At 38.8% G+C, this 21,322-nt stretch overlaps 1 protein-coding gene across 7 annotated transcripts in view; it reads left to right on the top strand.

The window, feature by feature from the left end:
* Window positions 1-18,115, top strand: part of PJA2 (praja ring finger ubiquitin ligase 2) — a 125,235-nt gene extending 107,120 nt beyond the window's left edge. For 5 of the 7 annotated variants that reach the window (XM_084629257.1, XM_084629258.1, XM_084629260.1 and 2 more), the window contains exons 7-10: window positions 6,930-7,004; window positions 16,116-16,230; window positions 16,553-16,674; window positions 17,423-18,115. In XM_084629257.1, the coding sequence (XP_084485383.1) occupies window positions 6,930-7,004; window positions 16,116-16,230; window positions 16,553-16,674; window positions 17,423-17,548 (438 nt within the window). In that variant the 3' untranslated portion in view covers window positions 17,549-18,115. Of the gene's footprint in view, window positions 1-6,929; window positions 7,005-11,730; window positions 12,020-16,115; window positions 16,231-16,552; window positions 16,675-17,422 lie in introns of those variants that run through there. The other 2 variants (XM_084629259.1, XM_084629261.1) reach the window with 2 other exon arrangements.
* Window positions 18,116-21,322: the final 3,207 nt, after the last annotated feature.

Below are 21,322 nucleotides of genomic sequence, written 5' to 3'. Positions count from 1 at the left end.
GGATGTTATAATTCTTGACATCTGATTTGTGTCCATTTATTCTTTTACGTAGAGACTGTCCAGTTTGACCAATGTACGTGGCAGAGGGGCATTGCTGTCACATGATGGCATATATCACATTGGTAGATGTGCAGGTGAACGAGCCTCTGATAGTGTGGCTGATGTTGTTAGGCCCTGTGATGGTGTCCCCTGAATAGATATGTGGACACAGTTGGCAACGGGCTTTGTTGCAAGGATAGGTTCCTGGGTTAGTGGTTCTGTTGTGTGGTATGTGGTTGCTGGTGAGTATTTGCTTCAGGTTGGGGGGCTGTCTGTAGGCAAGGACTGGACAAATCTCCCAAGATTTGTGAGAGTGTTGGGTCATCCTTCAGGATAGGTTGTAGATCCCTGATAATGCGTTGGAGGGGTTTTAGTTGGGGGCTGAAGGTGACGGCTAGTGGCGTTCTGTTATTTTCTTTGTTAGGCCTGTCCTGTAGTAGGTGACTTCCGGGAACTCTTCTGGCTCTATCAATCTGTTTCTTCACTTCCGCAGGTGGGTATTGTAGTTGTAAGAATACTTAATAGATATCTTGTAGGTGTTTGTCTGAGGGGTTGGAGCAAATGCGGTTGTATCGCAGAGCTTGGCTGTAGACAATGGATCGTGTGGTGTGGTCTCGGTGAAAGCTGGAGGCATGTAGGTAGGAATAGCGGTCAGTAGATTTCCGGTATAGGGTGGTGTTTATGTGACAACTGTTTGTTAGCACTGTAGTGTCCAGGAAGTGGATCTCTTGTGTGGACTGGACCAGGCTGAGGTTGATGGTGCGATGGAAATTGTTGAAATCATGGTGGAATTCCTCAAGGGCGTCTTTTCCGTGGGTCCAGATCATAGAATCATAGAATATCAAGGTTGGAAGGGACCTCAGAGGTCATCTAGTCCAAAGCCCTGCTCAAAGCAGGACCAATCCCCAATTAAATCATCCCAGCCAGGGCTTTGTAAGCCTGACCTTAAAAACTTCTAAGGAAGGAGATTCTACCATCTCCCTAGGTAACGCATTCCAGTGTTTCACCACCCTCCTAGTGAAAAAGTTTTTCCTAATATCCAACCTAAACCTTCCCCACTGGAACCTGAGACCATTACTCCTTGTCCTGTCCTCTTCTACCACTGAGAATAGTCTAGAACCATCCTCTCTGGAATCACCTCTCAGGTAGTTGAAAGCAGCTATCAAATCCCCCCTCATTCTTCTCTTCTGCAGACTAAACAATCCCAGTTCCCTCAGCCTCTCCTCATAAGTCATGTGTTCCAGACCCCTAATCATTTTTGTTGCCCTTCGCTGGACTCTCTCCAATTTATCCACATCCTTCTTGTAGTGTGGGGCCCAAAACTGGACACAGTACTCCAGATGAGGCCTCACCAATGTCGAATAGAGGGGGACGATCACGTCCCTCGATCTGCTCGCTATGCCCCTACTTATACATCCCAAAATGCCATTTGCCTTCTTGGCAACAAGGGCACACTGCTGACTCATATCCAGCTTCTCCCCTAGGTCCTTTTCCACAGAACTGCTGCCTAGCCATTTGGTCCCTAGTCTGTAGCTGTGCATTGGGTTCTTCCGTCCTAAGTGCAGGACCCTGCACTTATCCTTATTGAACCTCATCAGATTTCTTTTGGCCCAATCCTCCAATTTGTCTAGCTCCCTCTGTATCCTGTCCCTACCCTTCAGCGTATCTACCACTCCTCCCAGTTTAGTATCATCCGCAAATTTGCTGAGAGTGCAATCCACACCATCCTTCAGATCATTTATGAAGATATTGAACAAAACCAGCCCCAGGACTGACCCCTGGGGCACTCCACTTGACACCGGCTGCCAACTAGACATGGAGCCATTGATCACTACCCGTTGAGCCCGACAATCTAGCCAACTTTCTACCCACCTTATAGTGCATTCATCCAGCCCGTACTTCTTTAACTTGCTGACAAGAGACCGTGGGAGACCGTGTCAAAAGCTTTGCTAAAGTCAAGAAACAATACATCCACTGCTTTCCCTTCATCCAGAGAACCAGTAATCTCATCATAAAAGGCTATTAGATTAGTCCGGCATGACCTTCCCTTGGTGAATCCATGCTGACTGTTCCTGATCACTTTCCTCTCATGTAAGTGCTTCAGGATTGATTCTTTGAGGACCTGCTCCATGATTTTTCCAGGGACTGAGGTGAGGCTGACTGGCCTGTAGTTCCCAGGATCCTCCTCCTTCCCTTTTTTAAAGATTGGCACTACATTAGCCTTTTTCCAGTCATCCGGGACTTCCCCCATTCGCCACGAGTTTTCAAAGATAATGGCCAATGGATCTGCAATCACAGCCGCCAATTCCTTTAGCACTCTCGGATGCAACTCGTCCGGCCTCATGGACTTGTGCTCGTCCAGCTTTTCTAAATAGTCCCTAACCACCTCTTTCTCCACAGAGGGCTGGCCATCTATTCCCCATGTTGTGATGCCCAGCGCAGCAGTCTGGGAGCTGACCTTGTTCGTGAAGACAGAGGCAAAAAAAGCATTGAGTACATTAGCTTTTTGCACATCCTCTGTCACTAGGTTGACTCCCTCATTCAGTAAGGGGCCCACACTTTCCTTGGCTTTCTTCTTGTTGCCAACATACCTGAAGAAACCCTTCTTGTTACTCTTGACATCTCTCGCTAGCTGCAGCTCCAGGTGCGATTTGGCCCTCCTGATTTCATTCCTACATGCCTGAGCAATATTTTTAAACTCTTCCCTGGTCATATGTCCAACCTTCCACTTCTTGTAAGCTTCTTTTTTATGTTTAAGATCCGCTAGGATTTTACCGTTAAGCCAAGCTGGTCGCCTGCCATATTTACTATTCTTTCGACTCATCGGGATGGTTTGTCCCTGTAACCTCAAAAGGGATTCCTTGAAATACAGCCAGCTCTCCTGGACTCCTTTCCCCTTCATGTTAGTCCCCCAGGGGATCCTACCCATCTGTTCCCTGAGGGAGTCAAAGTCTGCTTTCCTGAAGTCCAGGGTCTGTATCCTGCTGCTTACTTTTCTTCCCTGTGTCAGGATCCTGAACTCAACCAACTCATGGTCACTGCCTCCCAGATTCCCATCCACTTTTGCTTCCCCCACTAATTCTTCCCGGTTTGTGAGCAGCAGGTCAAGAAAAGCTCCCCCCCTAGTTGGCTCCTCTAGCACTTGCACCAGGAAATTGTCCCCTACAGTTTCCAAAAACTTCCTCGATTGTTTATGCACCGCTGTATTGCTCTCCCAGCAGATATCAGGAAAATTAAAGTCACCCATGATGACAGATGATGAAGATGTCATCAATATAGCGCAAGTAGTGTAGGGGCGTTAGGGGACAAGAGCTGAGGAAGCGTTGTTCTAAGTCAACCATAAAAATGTTGGCATACTGTGGGGCCATGCGGGTACCCATAGCAGTGCCGCTGATTTGAAGGTATACATTGTCCCCAAATGTAAAATAGTTATGGGTAAGGACAAAATCACAAAGTTCAGCCACCAGGTTAGCCGTGACATTATCGGGGATAGTGTTCTTGACGACTTGTAGTCCATCTTTGTGTGGAATGTTGGTGTATAATCCATAGTGGCCAGGATGGTGTTATCAGGAAGATCACCGATGGATTGTAGTTTCCTCAGGAAGTCAGTAGTATCTCGAAGGTAGCTGGGAGTGCTGGTAGCGTAGGGCCTGAGGAGAGAGTCTACATAGCCAGACAATCCTGCTGTCAGGGTGCCAATGCCTGAGATCATGGGGCGCCCAGGATTTCCAGGTTTATGGATCTTGAGTAGTAGATAGAATATCCCAGGTCGGAGTTCCAGGGGTGTGTCTATGCGGATTTGATCTTGTGCTTTTTCAGGGAGTTTCTTGAGCAAATGCTGTAGTTTCTTTTGGTAACTCTCAGTGGGATCAGAGGGTAATGGCTTGTAGAAAGTGGTGCTGGCGAGCTGCCGAGCAGCCTCTTGTTCGTATTCTGACCTATTCATGATGACAACAGCACCTCCTTTGTCAGCCCTTTTGATTATGATGTCAGAGTTGTTTCTGAGGCTCTGGATGGCATTGTGTTCTGCACGGCTGAGGTTGTGGGGCAAGTGATGCTGCTTTTCCACAGTTTCAGCCCGTGAACTCTTAAAATTACTTTGTTGTTCCCCATTAAGAGAAGTTAATCTCCAACAATGAAATAACAATAATGATAGCCATCATGCATTCATATACATACAGTTCAAACTGTTCTAGGAATATTGGCAATTTCTCTATATTTACAATCTGAATATGGAACATCCAGTAATGGTACGATTCATGCCCAGAAATTATTTCTGCTTAATCCTAATTCTAAATTCCTTTTTTCCTCTTTTTGCCCTTTGATCCCACAGTGGTGCAGGATATATTTCTGCTGTAGATTTGGCTCAGGTCCATTTTAAGAAAAGGTGGCGATTTTTCCAGTCTTAATTACCTTGCTCTGGTAGACAACAGATGACCTCTTCTCTGTAGCATCATACAGAGCATTGCTCTAAACTTTTAGCAGTTGGCCTTCTCATGTCAAAACTAAAATTCAACAGTGTAGCCCAGTTTGATATTCCTGTCGAAATAAGATTTTGAGGTCCCATGTAGTTTAATTGAGAATCTGGAGAGGGGAGTGCTTGGGGAGGTAAGTAGATAACACAAAGTGATGTAGGTTAGTCAGGAGCATAGGGGACTGTGAGGAATTTCAGAGAGACCTAAATAAGCGAAGTGAAAAGACAACAAAACGGCAAACAAAAGTCATTGTCAATAAATGCAATGTAATGCGCATTGGAAAGAAAAAACTAAACAACTTATAACCTGTCAATTGTGTCAAATCAAGGAAGCGACCTGGCCTCCATTATAGATAATTCAGTGAAGAGTTCTTGATGTGCAGCTGTAGTTTAAAAAAAAAATGTTAGGGTGCATAAGAAAAAGGTTTGAGAATAGTGCAAACAATATTAAATGCTCTTATATAAAGCAGTGATGCAACCTCATCTGGAATAGTGTGTGCAGTCCTGTCTCCCCATCTCAAGAAGAATATTACAAAACTGGGGGGGGAGGGGGGTTCAGAGAAAAGCAAGAGTGATGAAGGGAAGGGAAAAATTCTCATATGAAGGGAGATTGAAAAGTTTGAGAGAATAAGAGGAGACATGAAAAATATGTAAAATAATGAATGGTCTAGAGAAGGTGAATTAGGGACTTTTCTCCTATCTCATAACACAAGAACAAGGGAACATTTGATTAAATTAAAAGATGAGAAATTCAAAATAGATAAAAATAAATTTTTTACTCGATCTGTAATTAAACTGTGGAATTTGCTGCTATGGGATATCATTGAGGCCAATAATTTAACAAAATGTCAAAAGGAATTGGATAATCTATATATCAGAATAATTAGTCAGAATTATAATGCATGATCATAAAAGATTTGGAAGAGATTGAGATTGGCTAAGGATCAAATGTTAGAGGTCAGGGTGAGACCTAATGTGAGGTGCAGATTATCCCACACTTGCCTGCTGTGGGGTTCTTCACCTTTTTTTGGACATCTGATGCTGGTCACTGTTAGACAGGATACTGAACTATATGGACCATGGGTCTGACCCAGTCTGGCAATTCCCATGTTCCCAGACGCCTCAATCTTAGGTTGCATTGTACAAAAGAAGTGCTAAATGGTGCTTTTAGATGTGTAATGTACTGTTGTAAAGTAATTGCTGCAGTGAGTACCTGGTATGTGATCCTGTAAATGCAGGAGCAACATCATTCGACTACCAGTCCATTAGTTCAAAAGGGTAAATTCAATAGACTCGTTTGTTGTAGTACACATGGAGAATTTTTTAAATCTCTGTCTATAGCTCACTCCCTTAATATATTGGTCATGGGTCTCTTCAGTCCTCTCCTGGTAATAGCCGTGGGAGGAGATCTGGGAGATGAAAAACCCCATGAGGATCCCTTCACATTTTTCTTCATTTAATCATTCAATCAGGGGACAGGGGTTGTAGCATCAGCAGTGATTCTGTTCCCATGCCACCTAGGTCCCCTAAGACCCACGAGAAGTCAGGGCCATCCAAAAAAAAGTCATACCTCTGCATCTGCTCTAGGCTCTATACCACTCAGCTCTACCCAGATCCTTAACAGCACGTCTCAACTGGAGACAAATTGCTTTACTTCTGCTAGTCCTTTACTGAGTCACAGGTTTTCATTCAGGGTGGATTTGATTTAAATCATGTTTTAAATCACTAGTAAGGAAGACTCGATTTAATCATGGATTTCTACATAAAAGTGCTTTCTTGTTGGTTGTTATAACCTTAATACATATTCTTCTCAACTCAGAGGTAGATGGAGGTTTAATTTTTAGAAGGTACACACCATACATTTTTAAGTGATTTATTTTGAAAACTTTTCAGATTAGTTTTACAGCAATATCAGAAAATGAATGATTGTTTAGTTATTTCATTTACCAAAGGTAATTGAAGCAGATAGTTCACCTCCCAGTGACTTCAAAAATATCTCCAGTTCAACAGGTTAATTGTCATTAATATTGTGAGGATTTTCTTGCCATGCTGTATTAGGAGAACATCACCAGACAGACATTTAAATTGTTTTATTTAGTTAAAACAACAACGTTATGTAGTCTGGATTTTTTTCTTCAACAGTAAACATATAATATTTTAACAAAACAAGCATCTGAATTTTTAAATTTAGTTAAACGTTCAAGTTTTTTAAAATCAGATTTGTTTTTGTTAAAATTGTTTTTAATTAAAATAGTTAAATGGCATTTTTTAAAAAAATAAATAAATTGACTATGTCAGCCAGGTCAACATGAGAAACTCTAAAATATTGGCTTCTGCAGGTAAGTATTGTCTTCCCCTTCATTTTCCTGTTTGTTCATAATCTGGAAAAGAAAAACAAGTTTTCCTGCTTTTTCAGGTTCCAAACGATTTCTCAATTTGGAATGAATTAGTCCAAAGGAAGAAAATATTTTTTCTACATCAGCAGAAGAAGGTACTGCTGTTAAAAGTGAGATTATCACTTCAACAGTCTTGTCTGAATCCAAGGTCTTAAGTGACTTCCTCCAGTTCTCTGGTGTGCCTTTCTTTAAAACATCATCAGCAAACATATATTTCTTGAATGGTTCTTATTCCCAAACTGGGTGTCTTTCACGGCCTGCTGCCATTATAGGTTTTCCCTTCTAGTGAGAGAATGGTATGGTAGATCTCAAATCAATGAAGGCTACACTCAGAAAGACTTCTGGAATATGCTGCTCAAACAGTTTCACTTTTGTTTCTACTGGCTGTCCCCCACTCCTCACATTTGTCTCCAGACTTCTTCTCCTTGTCCAGATCTATTCTACCCCCAACAATCTGCTATTCATTGAACTTTTTGAAACTTTGCACTTTTAGAGAGAGGTAAGGAATTGACTCTGTGTACACAATTTGCAGAGGGACAGTAGGGTTGAGGTCTGTTATTTCTCTCCTCTATATATTTATTTATTTATTTATTTAAAATATTTTGGCTGGTAACAAGCATGTTATTTCTGGAGAGACAAACCCACATTTTGAGAACTGAAAAACTAAACATCTCTGATGGTATCTTCTAGACTGAGCACTGAGTCCCATTGGGTAGATAGAAAGATTAACCTAAATAATCTAGACAGAAGCCCCTTGAACTCCATAAAATTGGTTCCCTAATCCATGAACTATTGGAACTCATTTACAGAACTTGTCTTGAACATTATATGAATACATTGTCTCATACTATAAAATTAGAATTTTTTCTCAAAAAGCATTTTATCAAAAAAATCTGATTTAAATTTAAAAAAATCTATTTTTTTATTTTTTTTTTACATTTTAAATCATTGATTTTTATCCACCCAGTTTTTTTCCCCTGGGGGGACTGTGGTAACTGAGTGGCTTCTCTGCACAAGAATAGGGGAGCCTGCATGGAGAGGGCAAATCCTTTATGTTTGTTATATTTACCAGATAATCTTGTCCTATTTGTGTTCATATTCATATGTTTATACCTGACCCAGAAGTCTTAGGGTGTTGAGCCTGCAAGAAGTTTGTGTATATTGCTAGTATGCAACAGACATAAGCTCTTCTATCGGAAGAAAAGCATGAGCCCCTGTTTAATTCCATCTGTAATGGCAGTCCTTGGGGGCTGTATGCCCGATTGACTGAGAGAGCTGCTGTAAGGGTGGTAGTATGGTTGGGAGCTGTTGAGCATTCTGTCCATTTAGTAATTCGTAGATGACTGTAAACAAGTTCTTATTTAGTCTTTGAGAGTGACACAAATCCTATCCAGTCAGTTTTTATATCAGACCAGGAGGGAAGACGATTCCCTTAGAACAGTGGGTCTCAACCTATTTACTGTTGTGGATCTCCTATGCAGCTCTCTATGTTTATGTGGGCCACATCCACACAATATATATACTATTTGTATGGCCCTGAGTATGTCACAAGGGACTCGGCTGAGTGCTGATTGGGCCGCCAGTTGAGAACCACTGACTTGGACTATATACCAGTGTTTAAAATTAGGTCTTAGTTGTCTGAAGCGTTATGGAAAGCAAAAGAGCTTGATATAATTGATTTTTGTCAGCAGTACATAAATGCCCAATAGGATGTTTCAAAGCATCTTATATGGCTTTAATAACTGGTTGACACTTATGATACCTGGTACATACATCACTTCTCTACGCTTCCTGGAAAACCCCATTGTGGGATAGTATCATTCTCATTTGTAAATTCAAGTAATTCTTTAAAGGTATGGACTCTATGCTTTTGGCTAAACAAAGTTAGCAATTCTGTATTGTGTTGCGAATGTTGACACAATGTATTTGTTGATACAGGTTGAATCTAATACCATATTCACTGAGCCTCTGTGAAAGTCAGGATTCAGATCCGCTCTCACTAAAATCTCAACCTTTTTCTGGTTTTATGTCATTATCAAGGGCATCGGGATGGCTCTGCATCTACAAGCAAGTCTGGAGCTAATGTAAATACAGGTTTCAGAGTAACAGCCGTGTTAGTCTGTATTCGCAAAAAGAAAAGGAGTACTTGTGGCACCTTAGAGACTAACCAATTTATTTGAGCATAAGCTTTCGTGAGCATAAGCTGTAGCTCACAAAAGCTTAGGCTCAAATAAATTGGTTAGTCTCTAAGGTGCCACAAGTACTCCTTTTCTTTTAATGTAAATACATCTTCTTTAGGGAGAAAAGATAGCTCATAGGCTATTAAATAGCTTATAGGGAGCAGATGAGTTTTAAACTTGCATGCTGTTGTATCTATTGCACTGTCTCCAGTCAGTGTCCTCTTTATTGTTACCAGAATACTTCTAGGTGTTCCTGTATTCATGATTCTTTACCTTTTTTAGGTGAACAGTCATTCCACGCACCTGTCCTAATTTTATTAATGCCAAGAATCAACCTGTTAAATTCTCGACCTTCTACTGTCTAGCTATACTGGGAAGATTTCTGATCAATAGAGCATCCTATATATTTTTGCATACTTACTTCATTCAGAGGTACAGAATATTTTCTAGGCTGTTCAACTGTTTTCAGACATGGTTTAAAGTGGTGAGGAGACTTTCAAAATTTTATTAATGCCAAGAATCAACCCTACATGTGTAATATGTGCTTTCCAGGCTGGAGGGGAATTGGCTTTCACAATATGAAGGAAGCAAACTTTCACACATAATTAACATCAGTACAGAAACCCTGATCTATTATAATAGTGGCTACAACTTCCTAATACAATAATTTCAGCATTCTGATTAATAACCAAGCCTAATGAAAATGAGTAATTTGAGGATTTTGAGTTCTAATATACACGTACACCTTTGCATTAAACATTTTATGATGTAAATAATAGCTACCCATGTGAACCACTGGTAAAAACCTATTGGCATATCCGTCTAAAATTTGCATTTCCAGTAATCATGAGGGGGAGACCATAGGTGTCATGTTTTAGTAGATCTCTTCCTTAGATTCTATAACTTGACCCAACTCTGTTCTTCTAAGAGCTTCTTCCTTTTAATATGGCTAATGTCAATGCCTCTTCCTCTCCAAACTTAAATCCATGAAGCAATTTGAAAAATGGATATTGCCTGTTTCTGATTTGATTATCAGTTGTATCTGCTTCTTTTATTGAATTGAAAATCTGGCATATGTCAAGTGTTGTCGTTTGCTACTCCCTTGTCCAAAAGAACAGACTTACTGCATTGGTTTACTGAATGTAGGAAATGTTTAATCTCTGATCATGTTATCTTTAGATATGTTAAATTCCCTACCCTCTACTATCTAGCTATACTGGGAAGATTTCTGATCAATAGAGCATCCTATATATTTTTGCATACTTACTACATTCAGAGGTACAGAATATTTTCTAGGCTGATCAACTGTTTTCAGAAATGGTTTAAAGTGGTGAGGAGACTTTCAAAATAGCAAAAAAACTACATCTATATTATTTGATTATACCAGAAACAACAGGAATTTTGAGAAGATCTCAAGATATGTACTCCAAATCAGAATTCTATAGATGGCTCACCTCTACTCCGAGCTTCAAGATAGTTACAAAAATTGGCCAGAAAACAGCAAGAATTATCGAACATATGACTTGGTTTCCTTTGGGAGAACTTTGTATGTACCTTCTGGAACTTGAAAAGGAAACTGACTGAAAATCTGTGCTATCCAGAGGACTGTGTGTTCGGCTGTCATCTGGATTTTGATCTACTAAGGTCCCATGTTTGATGAGCATAGCCTGATTTAGAAACAGGAAATACTGTTTTAAATTCTCTTACAAAAGTTTCTAGAACCATAGTGGGCAACCTGTGGATGGTCAACGTCAACATGTCTTGCGGCCCGCAGTCAGCCAACCTGTGGATGGTCAACTGCGGCCATGCCTGTGGATGGTCAACGTCAACATGTCTTGCGGCCCGCAGTCAGCCAACCTGTGGATGGTCAACTGCGGCCATGCCTGTGGATGGTCAACGTCAACATGTCTTGTGGCCCACAGTCAGCTTACCCTGATGGGCCCACAGGTTGCCCACCACTGTTCTAGAAGCAGGGGCAGGTCTACCCATTTTGCCACCCCAAGCAGTCGCCACTGAATTGCCACCGTAGCGGGAAGAGCGGTGGGGGTGCCGCCGAATTGCCGCCGCGGGACACGGACTACCGCCCCATTCTGAATGCCGCCTTGGAATGCCTACTTGGAAAGCTGGTGCCTGGAGCCGGCCCTGTCTAGAAGATGGAGTCTAACATGATTTGGCTGGCTGGTGTTAGCCTAAATTAAGGCAAGCTACCTAGTGTAGGACACTGTGGAAAAGGTGCAGCACCATCCCACATTGGTTAGGCACACAGTGCTAGAAATTAATGTTCCTGATACTGTTTCATTTTCAAACCAAGTTTAAATGATTCCTTCTCTTGCTTTTAGGTCCTTGTAGATAGAGCCTTTAAATGGTGCACCATGCAATTGGAAAATCTAAAATCGATGTGAAGCAAGTAAAATAAAATAAAAATCTTGGAACAGAGAACGTCTTACATTTCTCAGAATACTGGCATAATGGTACGAAGGTTTTCTCTCCTATTTAGTACCACTGTCATAATGCCCACAAACATTCCAGCCCTGGAATTACATTTTTCAGAAAAATAATCTTTTAAGCTAGCTTGTTCTGGGGTACAAACAGTTAAGAATCCTGCACTCTCCTTCACTAACCTGAGTCTTTTCAAATTCAGGTAACAAGCATGTTCATGGAAATGACTTATCACCGTCTACAGGTATCGGCAATTTCTGATTATCTACATATACGGAGTGTAGGAAATATGGTGAATATGGGATAGTAAATAGCATTTTGTTCTGTAGCTTAAAAAGAAGACTGGCTGCTCCCTGTCAAATACAATGAGGTGGCCAGGAGTATCACAGTTTGGCAGCATTTTGCATGTGGGGTTAAGGGTGTTCTCAAAGTCTAACCCAAGGGTCAGCAACTTTTCAGAAGTGGTGTGCCGAGTCTTCATTTTTTCACTCTAATTTAAGGTTTCGTGTGTCTGTAATACATTTTAACATTTTTAGAAGGTCTCTTTCTATAAATCTCTAATATATAACTAAACTATTGTTGTATGTAAAGTAAATAAGGTTTTAAAAATGTTTAAGAAGCTTCATTTAAAATTAAATTAAAATGCAGAGCCCCCCGGACCGGTGGCCAGGACCCGGAAAGCGTGAGTGCCACTGAAAATCAGCTCCCATGCCGCCTTTGGCATGCGTGCCATAGTTTGCCGACCCCTGGTCTAACCACTGACTTGAAATATTATGTACAATTTTTTGATATTTGAGGAACTGGTAGGGTTGATTTTAATGATATCATCAAGAAAATCCTATCTGTCTTGTGACAGTGCAATTCATTCTTTCAGAGGTACTAATTTATTTAAACCCCCTTCCCCAATCTTCCCAAAATGTCTGATGTTCCTTATCTGAACTAGCAAATTCATTTGCTAGATACCTTTCCCCGTGACAACCTAACTTTCATCTGAGGCTATTATAGCTCAGAAGTTACTGAGAAAATCTCTCTACCTAGCAAAACCAATTTGCTGTAGCTAAGGAGCACTTGAAAGGGAGGGGAAACTGTAGTATTGCAAAAATTCAAGTTTATCTTACTCTGGGAAAGGGAGAGACTGAGCTGTCACAATTAAGCATGACCCTATCCATTTTTCTCCCGTCTAATTGGTAGATTAGCCAATTGTTTATTCATAGATTCCAGAATCTTACTGAATGTCAAAGAAAGCTCCGCTTCTGTGTCCAGCAAACTTAATCTTATAAACCATTTGTGATAATTTTCCACCTGTTCTAATTAAGCTATAGAACAAGTGCTGGTATATCTTTCAACTCATTTCAGAGTACAAGATGGGCTGTAGGCCCAAATAGGAGGATGAGAGTGGAAACCTGGCTGGAAGTCTATAGACAGGAGGTGCAAAAAAACCTTTAAAATAAGCAATAATTAGGAAATGTGTCAGTCGGGGAAGAAGTAGAGGCCTGAGGTTGATTCCCAGGTGTTCTCATTAACTGTTTTTAATAACATACACTACTATATTTTGTAGCTTCAGGATAGCCATTTCTTTGGACTACTTTGATATTTAGGCTTGGGGAAAAGTATCAAATGAATTATTATCCCCTCCTCCCCTCCCCCATGCCACCCTTCAGATTTTTATTTTCATGGTTTCCCAAATTTCTTGTCCATTTCTTGCTTTTGATGTTTTTTTCATGTTAAAACTAAGTTATGTAATACTGCATTTAAAGATTTAAATATTTTTTAAGATTAACACTCAAAGATAATATCTTATGCAGGAACATAAATTAAACCAATTCTAACCCTTTAGAATGTTGGACTTGGTTCTGTAAACTTTCTCCCTATTTAAAGATTGAGATGGACACACTCAAAGTAAATCCAGATATAATCCAACATAGTAGTCCCTTAGTTTAGGGTATTGAGTGCTTTCCCCTTTTGTATTTTATGTTAATTAGTAATTAATTGGCTGCTGTAGATCTCAGTAACATTTTCTGTAAATATTACTCTTAGAGATTATTCAAACCTAATAAGTTTTGTGTCCATTAAAATAAATAAATTGGATGCTGACTCCCCCCTCCCCCCCAAAAATCCATGCCTGTATTAAAGTGGCATCTTAGCTGTTCAATTTCAATTGCTATTGTTCTACTGTAAGACTATTGTTAGGTACATCCTAAATTGAAATCTGTAAAATTTGGTTCAGAGCAAGTTGGGGGGTGTAGGGGGGTTGTATTATGTCTCTTCTTATCATCTAGTGTGCACCTTGGGGAATAATAGATGTTAGTTCGCTTTAATCTGCTGAAGTGCCTTAGAAATTTGAAGAATTTGCAGTTTGACCTAAGTACGTTCTTATGCAAATCTAAAGTAGTTCTTCTGGTTTTACTGGATTTTGAAACTTTTTAAATTGAGGCCTCATCTCAGTCTCAGACTTCTTATTTTAAACACTAGGGACCTGAGTTGCCAAGTATTCAGTCAGAGTCCACATTAGATATGCATATTCCAATATCTTTCTGATGAACCTCAACTTTGAAACTTGGGAACCTGTTCAAATGTCATTTATTAGTTTAGTGTGCTGTTCTTAAAAGTAAAATGTATTTTTATGAATAGCTTGTGCTTATCTCTTTGGTGAGAAGATGGATGGCTTGTTAGTGATGAAGTATGTGTCTCTGGGTGGAAGAATGAAGGAGAGACAGTGTAAAATGGCTTAACTTGTTTTGTTTCGTTGTATTTGAACATTTGTCACATGTTACGTGTACAGAAATATATGTTTGTGTTAATATATATTGATAAATATTTATTTATTTCCCAATAAGAATCTCTTTTTAAAGAAAGAGTATCATAATTATTGAAGGTACTAGGCATTAAGAGCCATGTGGTGCCAGTTTAATAAAATATTTATGTCCAGATTCACTCTCCTGCTCAGTCAGCCTTGTGCTATACCAGCTACTTGAAAAGAGGTGTATGAGTTCCTGCACAATCCCACTTTCCCTTGGTCCCAGCATAAGGAACATGAGATGGGAGCGTGCTATATCTTTGTGATCCTCAGCTGCCAGAATAGGTTTTTGGGGCCAATGGTAACTAGCAAGTGAGAGCATAGCCAAAAAGTTGCTGTCATTTATGTGAGGTCTAGGATTGGGGACCCTCAAAAGTGGCTTTAATGCCATCCTTGTTTCCGCCCTCTCTGGATTTGTGCTGAGCGGAATTCAGCTGGTCCAGTGAATATGGGCTTCTGACTCTAAAATCTGTTTTTCCAGACTTGCAAGGTCTGGTTTGCATGTGATCCATTATTCCAGTATTCTTGGCTTTCTAGCTTGATTTAAGTTTTTTTTTTTTTTTAAAGGATTTTGTATCTTTAAGATGTAAAATCTATTTAACATGTCATCCACGCCATATAATATCTCAGTATTATGTTCATTTGCTTCAGCTCTCCATGTTGTAAGTGCAATAAATGTTCTTTAAGTTGGGAAATAAGAAAATAATAATAAATATACCAGTACATTTCTACAGTACCTTTCATCCAGGAATTGTAAAATACTTTACAAACAATTGGTTAAGGCTCTCAACATCATTATAAGGTAAGTAAATAAAATGGGGTCCGCTTCTCTGTGCACTGAAAAGCAGCTACACATTAGATGGAACATGTTTTACGTTATGCCACATAAGTTGTCAGAAAATAAAGAATACTGTATCTAGTTGAAACTGAAGTATGAATTTTAGTTGGACAGAATGTGACTAATCATGTCGTATTTGGTCAGGGACACCAGTGTTAACTCCTTACTCTTAGAAAAAGTGATCTTTAATGACCTTGTATTGGTCAAGATCTTAAGTTGTAAGTGTTAACCAAGAAATGGCTCCTCAAAGAGTACAGTGCTTCTCCACTCACCACTATACATCCGTTGAGTAGCGAGCCACAGGGAAGAGTACCATCTATTGAAATATCCCTACTCCTTGCATTATTTGAGTCTTCGTGAAATGTCACTCATCCGCATAATGACCTCGATGGATTCTGCTTTCCTCCTAAAAACTAGTATTGCTGCTGATCCATAGTCAAGCCCACTACAATTAGCCTTAATTTCTCGTTTATAGTTTTGGGCTATGTTGTAGTTGAAACTGGGAAATCTGTTAACATGAAGCCATTGGTACTGCTTTCAGAAGGTGACAACAGCAGTGTGTTACGAAGGAAACAGTCAATTCTGACCTCCTGCATCCTCTAAGTCATTCCTGAAAAGACATTTTCATGCCATTTTGTTCAGCCACTTTATAATATGAGTAAATATTTATTAGGGAGTAGCTTGAGACCATAACTCTCTTTGCTAATAACCTAATTGATATTTGAAACCAGGGATCCAGAAATAAGTAGCCAATCAATTAAGTTTCTGTTCCATTTGACCTGTAAAAATCTAGCAGTAATGCTGCTCTACAAAACTTGCGTAATCCTTTTGCTTAATAAAGCAACACAATAGCTATATTAATTTTTTTTGTCTGGTGGGTTTTTTACATGTGAAGTATCTCTGTCATGAATATGGAAACGTAACTTTTTTAAAATAAAAACTTCCTTTTTAGACTGCTTTGGCACATCTGGAGTCTCTTGCCGTTGATGTTGAGCAAGCTCATCCACCAGCCAGCAAAGAAAGCATAGACTGTCTGCCACAGATTATTATTACAGAAAATCACAATGGTATGGAAAAAGCAGCTCACTAAAAATTTTAATTCCTGCAAAATGTATCTAAGCTTAAATTTGTTATAGTGTGGTAGTGTACATACAGTATTTAAAGGAAACTGACGCTCTGTTATGCAGCACAATACTGAGTGGTAAATTCAGAAATTATCTGTTCACTCTGAGTAGAACATAAGGGCACTTTGGAAAATGACTTGCTTAGTCTGGTAAACTGTATCATATTCTGATTAGCCACTGATATCTTCTTAACATATTTCACTTGATTTTTAATTAAACTTAAATTTTGAAATTTGTGATGTGTCTTTGTTTTTTCCCCCTCAAGCTGTTGGTCAGGAGCAGTGCTGTGCTATCTGTTGCAGTGAGTATGTGAAAGAAGAAATAATAACTGAGCTGCCCTGTCATCATTTCTTTCACAAACCCTGTGTAACACTTTGGTTACAGAAGGTGAGTTCTCCTTTGCTTGCTTGCGGGACTAGTGGTGAGTTTGTGCTCTGTCAGTTAGAACAACATGCATCTTTTTCTGAAAACTTATTACGAGATTATTTCACAAAATAATTAATTGGATTATTTTAATATTTTAAGAAACAATTTTGTTGGTGGTGAAAAGAAATCCCTAGGAGTATGCAAAGAGCAAAGTTGGTTAGTCTTGACCATTTAACATATACAGGACCCATAAACAATTTAGACGTTGCTTGCAATGTGTGTACAGCCCTAATGTTGAACTGCAGCCGTGATGGTACCAATATTCTTTAGAATGACCAACCCCCAGAACACCATACTGTGCTTCTCATTACTAGGAGGAAAAAAGAAAATTTAAATGGATTAGATAAAAAAATTATTCTTGGATTGGAGAAATTGACTTAAACTTGTTTAATTTTATTTTTTTCTTCATAACTTGCCTAGGAAGAGAGAATAGCAAACTACAAGAGTGAAGAGTGCAACATCACTAAAGATGAGGAATTGTTTAAGGTGGTTCAGAGCAATTTAACTAGAAGTAATAATGTTAAATTGCACTGGAAAATTTAGACTGAGGTCTGTTTGGTTGTGGAATTGTCTCCTTAGCACAGGGATGAAAACCTCAGTGGTTGAGACATTTAAAAGACGGGTGAATAAAGCAGTTGAGAATTGCTATTGGAAAACATGTAAAGTCACGCACACTTTGCAATTAACCTGTTTCTTTTGTCTCTTCTAGTCAGGAACATGCCCGGTGTGTCGTCATGTGCTTGCACCTGTACTCCCTGAAGCAGCAGCTGCTGCTACTTCCTTTCTCTCTGATCATGATTCCCCTCCAGTCCACAGTGCTGCAGGAACACAATAAAAGTAACCTCTGGTATGAGATGTTGCCCCAGCAAACTAAAAATGTAAATTTCTTCTGTTTTAATTACAATGTGAAAACAATTATATATAAAATATATTATATATAAAGGCTATATATAGTATATATTTTAGTTTAGAAAGAGAATGTAAGACTTTCTAAACTGTTTAGATTTACAATAATAGCTAAAATTTTCAAACTGAAAGTTAGAAAAATTTGCATCAGTTTTCTGCTGTAGAACATCTTGCTGTTAACCGTAATATCTAAAGCTTGTATTACGTTAAATTTGTCAAAAGAATGATCATTAATGTGGCACTTTATGTGTTCAAGTTCTTGCAACTGCAGTGCAGTTGGATCTTATTAAAGTTATGCTTATAAACTGTTTTACATAATATAACTGAACAATGTGTTTTTTGTTTTTTTGTTTTTGTCAAAGATAGTTGCACCAAGTGACTTTGTAATTGATCTCTCATATTTGCATCAAATGTGAAGACGTTCTGTGATCACAGCCGTAGTAAAATTTGGTTTCACTGGAAATAAACTGCATAATAGTACACTTTTTTTATCTTATGACTTTTTCCATAATATTCTTTTTCCCATATATGTGAACTATTGCTTATCTGTTATGGATACCACAATGTGGAGATTTTAGAAATATTTGCACTAGTCTTGAGCATATGATCTGGCTTTTAAATAAATAAATAAATAGGTGGGGTATGAAACTTAATGCTGGGATTTTCAAAGGAGTCTAAAGAGTTAAGTCAATGGGAGTCAGATGCCTAATTCCTTTAATCTCTTTTGCAAATCCCATGCTAAATATTTCAGTCTTGAGTTTTAGGGGGCTGGGGTGATGTTTGCTCACTTTGTGCAAACATGTTCAAAATAGTTTCTTGTGTCTGGGAATCTTTGTCTGAAAACTGGAGTGAGGACTCTTAAGACTGAATTGAGAAAAACCAGGTATACTGTAGTAACCACAGAGGCAAAGGATGGAATATAGCAATGGAATAAGCTGTTCAGTGAGATAATTATGACAGAGTCATTACTGGTAGTATAAAGATATGGTTAGACTTCCAGTATTTCTGCTGGCTGCAATCAATTGCACTAGATTTTATATTCACAAGCAAAAGCAAACCAAGAAACTGAAAGGACTGTAAGAAACGTCTCAGACTGTACTATATTTCCTCAATAACCCTTCATCTTCTTCCTTTTGCATTCATAGAAAGCAAAGCGGACATGGCAGGAATGTTGGGCTCAAGGAATTGTACGTTCCCTCTAACAACCAACTCTCAAAAACTTCCATGGGTATGGGTTAGATACATGTTTCTTACAACGTGATTCCATGGGAGCAATATATCTGGCGTCCAGTTCAGCTCCCACTAAAATCAGTGGCAGTTTTTTCCATTTACTTTAATGGAACTGGGCTGGGTCCTTGGAGAAGAGTTACTCTTGGAAAATAACTGCTTTTTCATACAAATTCTGGTCTCATTCTTCAGCTACTCAGAAATATTCCTGATTATGGCCTCCAATACAGTAAAAATGTGATCATCTTACAAACATTAACATATTTTCACAACACCACTCTGAGGCAAAGTATTATTCTCATTTTTCAGGAGAACAGTGAAATAAGGTGACTTGTTCAAAGGTCATACATGAAATATGAAAGATTACTTTTTAAAATCTGTATTTGTAGGTCTTCCTTGTATACCTTTCAAAATCCTGGTCCTTAATTGAGGGATAACACACAAAATCTCTCTCTAACTAGTGGTTGAATCAATAAATACTAGATCATAATAAAAGATTACCAGTTGAATTATATCTGACACAAAAAAGAGGAAGAGTCAAATGATGAACTGTTCTCCAAATGTTATAGCTATTGTTTTGGTCATTATGGAAGCAGTACCCTATGGACATGCAAGTTTCCGCTTTGAATATAAAAATATATCTGGCCAAAATAGCTCCTGTATGGGTGTAAGTGCTCTGAAAAGCACTATATTCTGTCCGTAATCAGTTCAAAGAGACTTTTGTAGGCTATAACTTTGTTCCCAGAGAATAGTCCACTCATCATCTTATAAAGGAACTCTGATCAATCACCAGACGAAATACTTCTATTCTTCCCTGTTACATAAAACAAAACTTTCAAGCTCTTACTTATTTACCCATGTAGACAGATTAACGTGACAAGTTACGCTCATTTATTTAAAAGTACTTATTCTTGGTCTTCTGTGCGTACAGCAATATATTGCAGAGTCTCCTTAAAAAAAGACCACAAAAATGCAGCACCAAAACAAACTACCCCATTTTGAATGTTTTTGTTGTTAATACAATATTCATTCTCCAAAAGCAGTTAAATATATGATATAAACTGACTGCACTTAATATTGTAATAAAACACCTCTAGTTCCAAAATTAGAACGCAGATTTTTGTTAGTGAAAAATATAGTATTACCCACTTTGCTTTCCCCTCCTCCCTTTCTCCTTCTTCCTCCCCTTCCCACTCCTCCCCCATATACGTTGAAAGAAAGAGACTTTGGTTGGAAAAGACAGCCAAAGAAAGTAAGTTCTCTATTTGTGAACAAAGTAGATCTGGCTGGAATAGTGGAAGCTTTCTGGGATAGCCATTATTAAATGAAAGAAACCTCCTCAAGGGGCAAGAGGGTAGTTCAATCCAGTTTTCATGTCTATTCAGACTCCTCTCTGCTGGGAACTTCAGTGAGACCACCAATTTGTTTAATGTGTCCTTCTTTTTAAAAAGAAATTTAATTTTGCCGTTGCTTAAACTCCTGAAAGATGCTTTTAGATTGAGATTTCTGTTTACTACACAGGTTCGTTATATGTGCCAAGACAGCCTTTTGAGAAATATGTATGTTGTAAATAAATCACTTGGAGTATTTTTATCCTGAAGAAATTACATTCCAGGTATCACAGTTGAAATGGCAGCCATTGAGAAAATGGCATTGTGCTCTTTAGAATTTTTAATTTAATTTTTAGAAATTTTAGCACGCACACACAATTCTGCAATATTAATATCTCATAACTGCCAAAACAGGTTGTCCAAGCCCAGCCAATCTACCTAAACATCAAGATACCAAAATTCAAAACTGAAGTTTCAGGTAGAAAAACAAAATAATGAAAACCATTGATTTGGGTAACTGCTTCTGTCTAATACATATGAGGGATAGTTAGGTTCATATCTCAGTTATCAAGCTCTGAGAAAACTATATGATAACGATTGTTACCCAGACCAATAGGTTGTTTGTTATTTTGTTTTACCCTATTTGATGCCCTCCAGAGGAAACTCAGTTTTTCTCTTAAATGATTTCATGCCATATTCATGGCAACTTTTTGATCCTTTTTATTAATTCTCATATGTACTTAATAGGTTAAATCAGTTATTGTACATATATTTCTGTCCAGGCCAGTCTCCTTTCAAGCCAAATAAACTATTTACATAAAAAATTGTTTTAACAGGAATTTTAGTGTAGCACTGCTAAAAACTTTATATTGTATTACACTTCAAGCTATTGCATGGCATTGCTGTCATTGAAGGGTCACGGTCATTGAAGGTTTTTTAAAATATTTTCTACATGGAGGCAAACTCTAACAACATGAGTTTACATGGTGTGGTTAGATGTTGATAGATGTTTAGCTGCTTGTGTGTGTTCCTCCTGTGTGCTGCCCCAGCCCTGCGCAGACAGCTTGCATGGCAGACCTTGAGTGAACTGCCCAGTGACTACAAGATCCATTGAGGGACGAAGGCACCCAGCCAGGTTTATTGTC

This window comes from Lepidochelys olivacea (genome assembly GCF_965140295.1).
Source record: "Lepidochelys olivacea isolate rLepOli2 genome assembly, chromosome: 5".
NCBI classification, from domain to species: Eukaryota; Metazoa; Chordata; order Testudines; family Cheloniidae; genus Lepidochelys; species Lepidochelys olivacea.
This window is presented reverse-complemented; position numbering and strand designations above follow the sequence as displayed.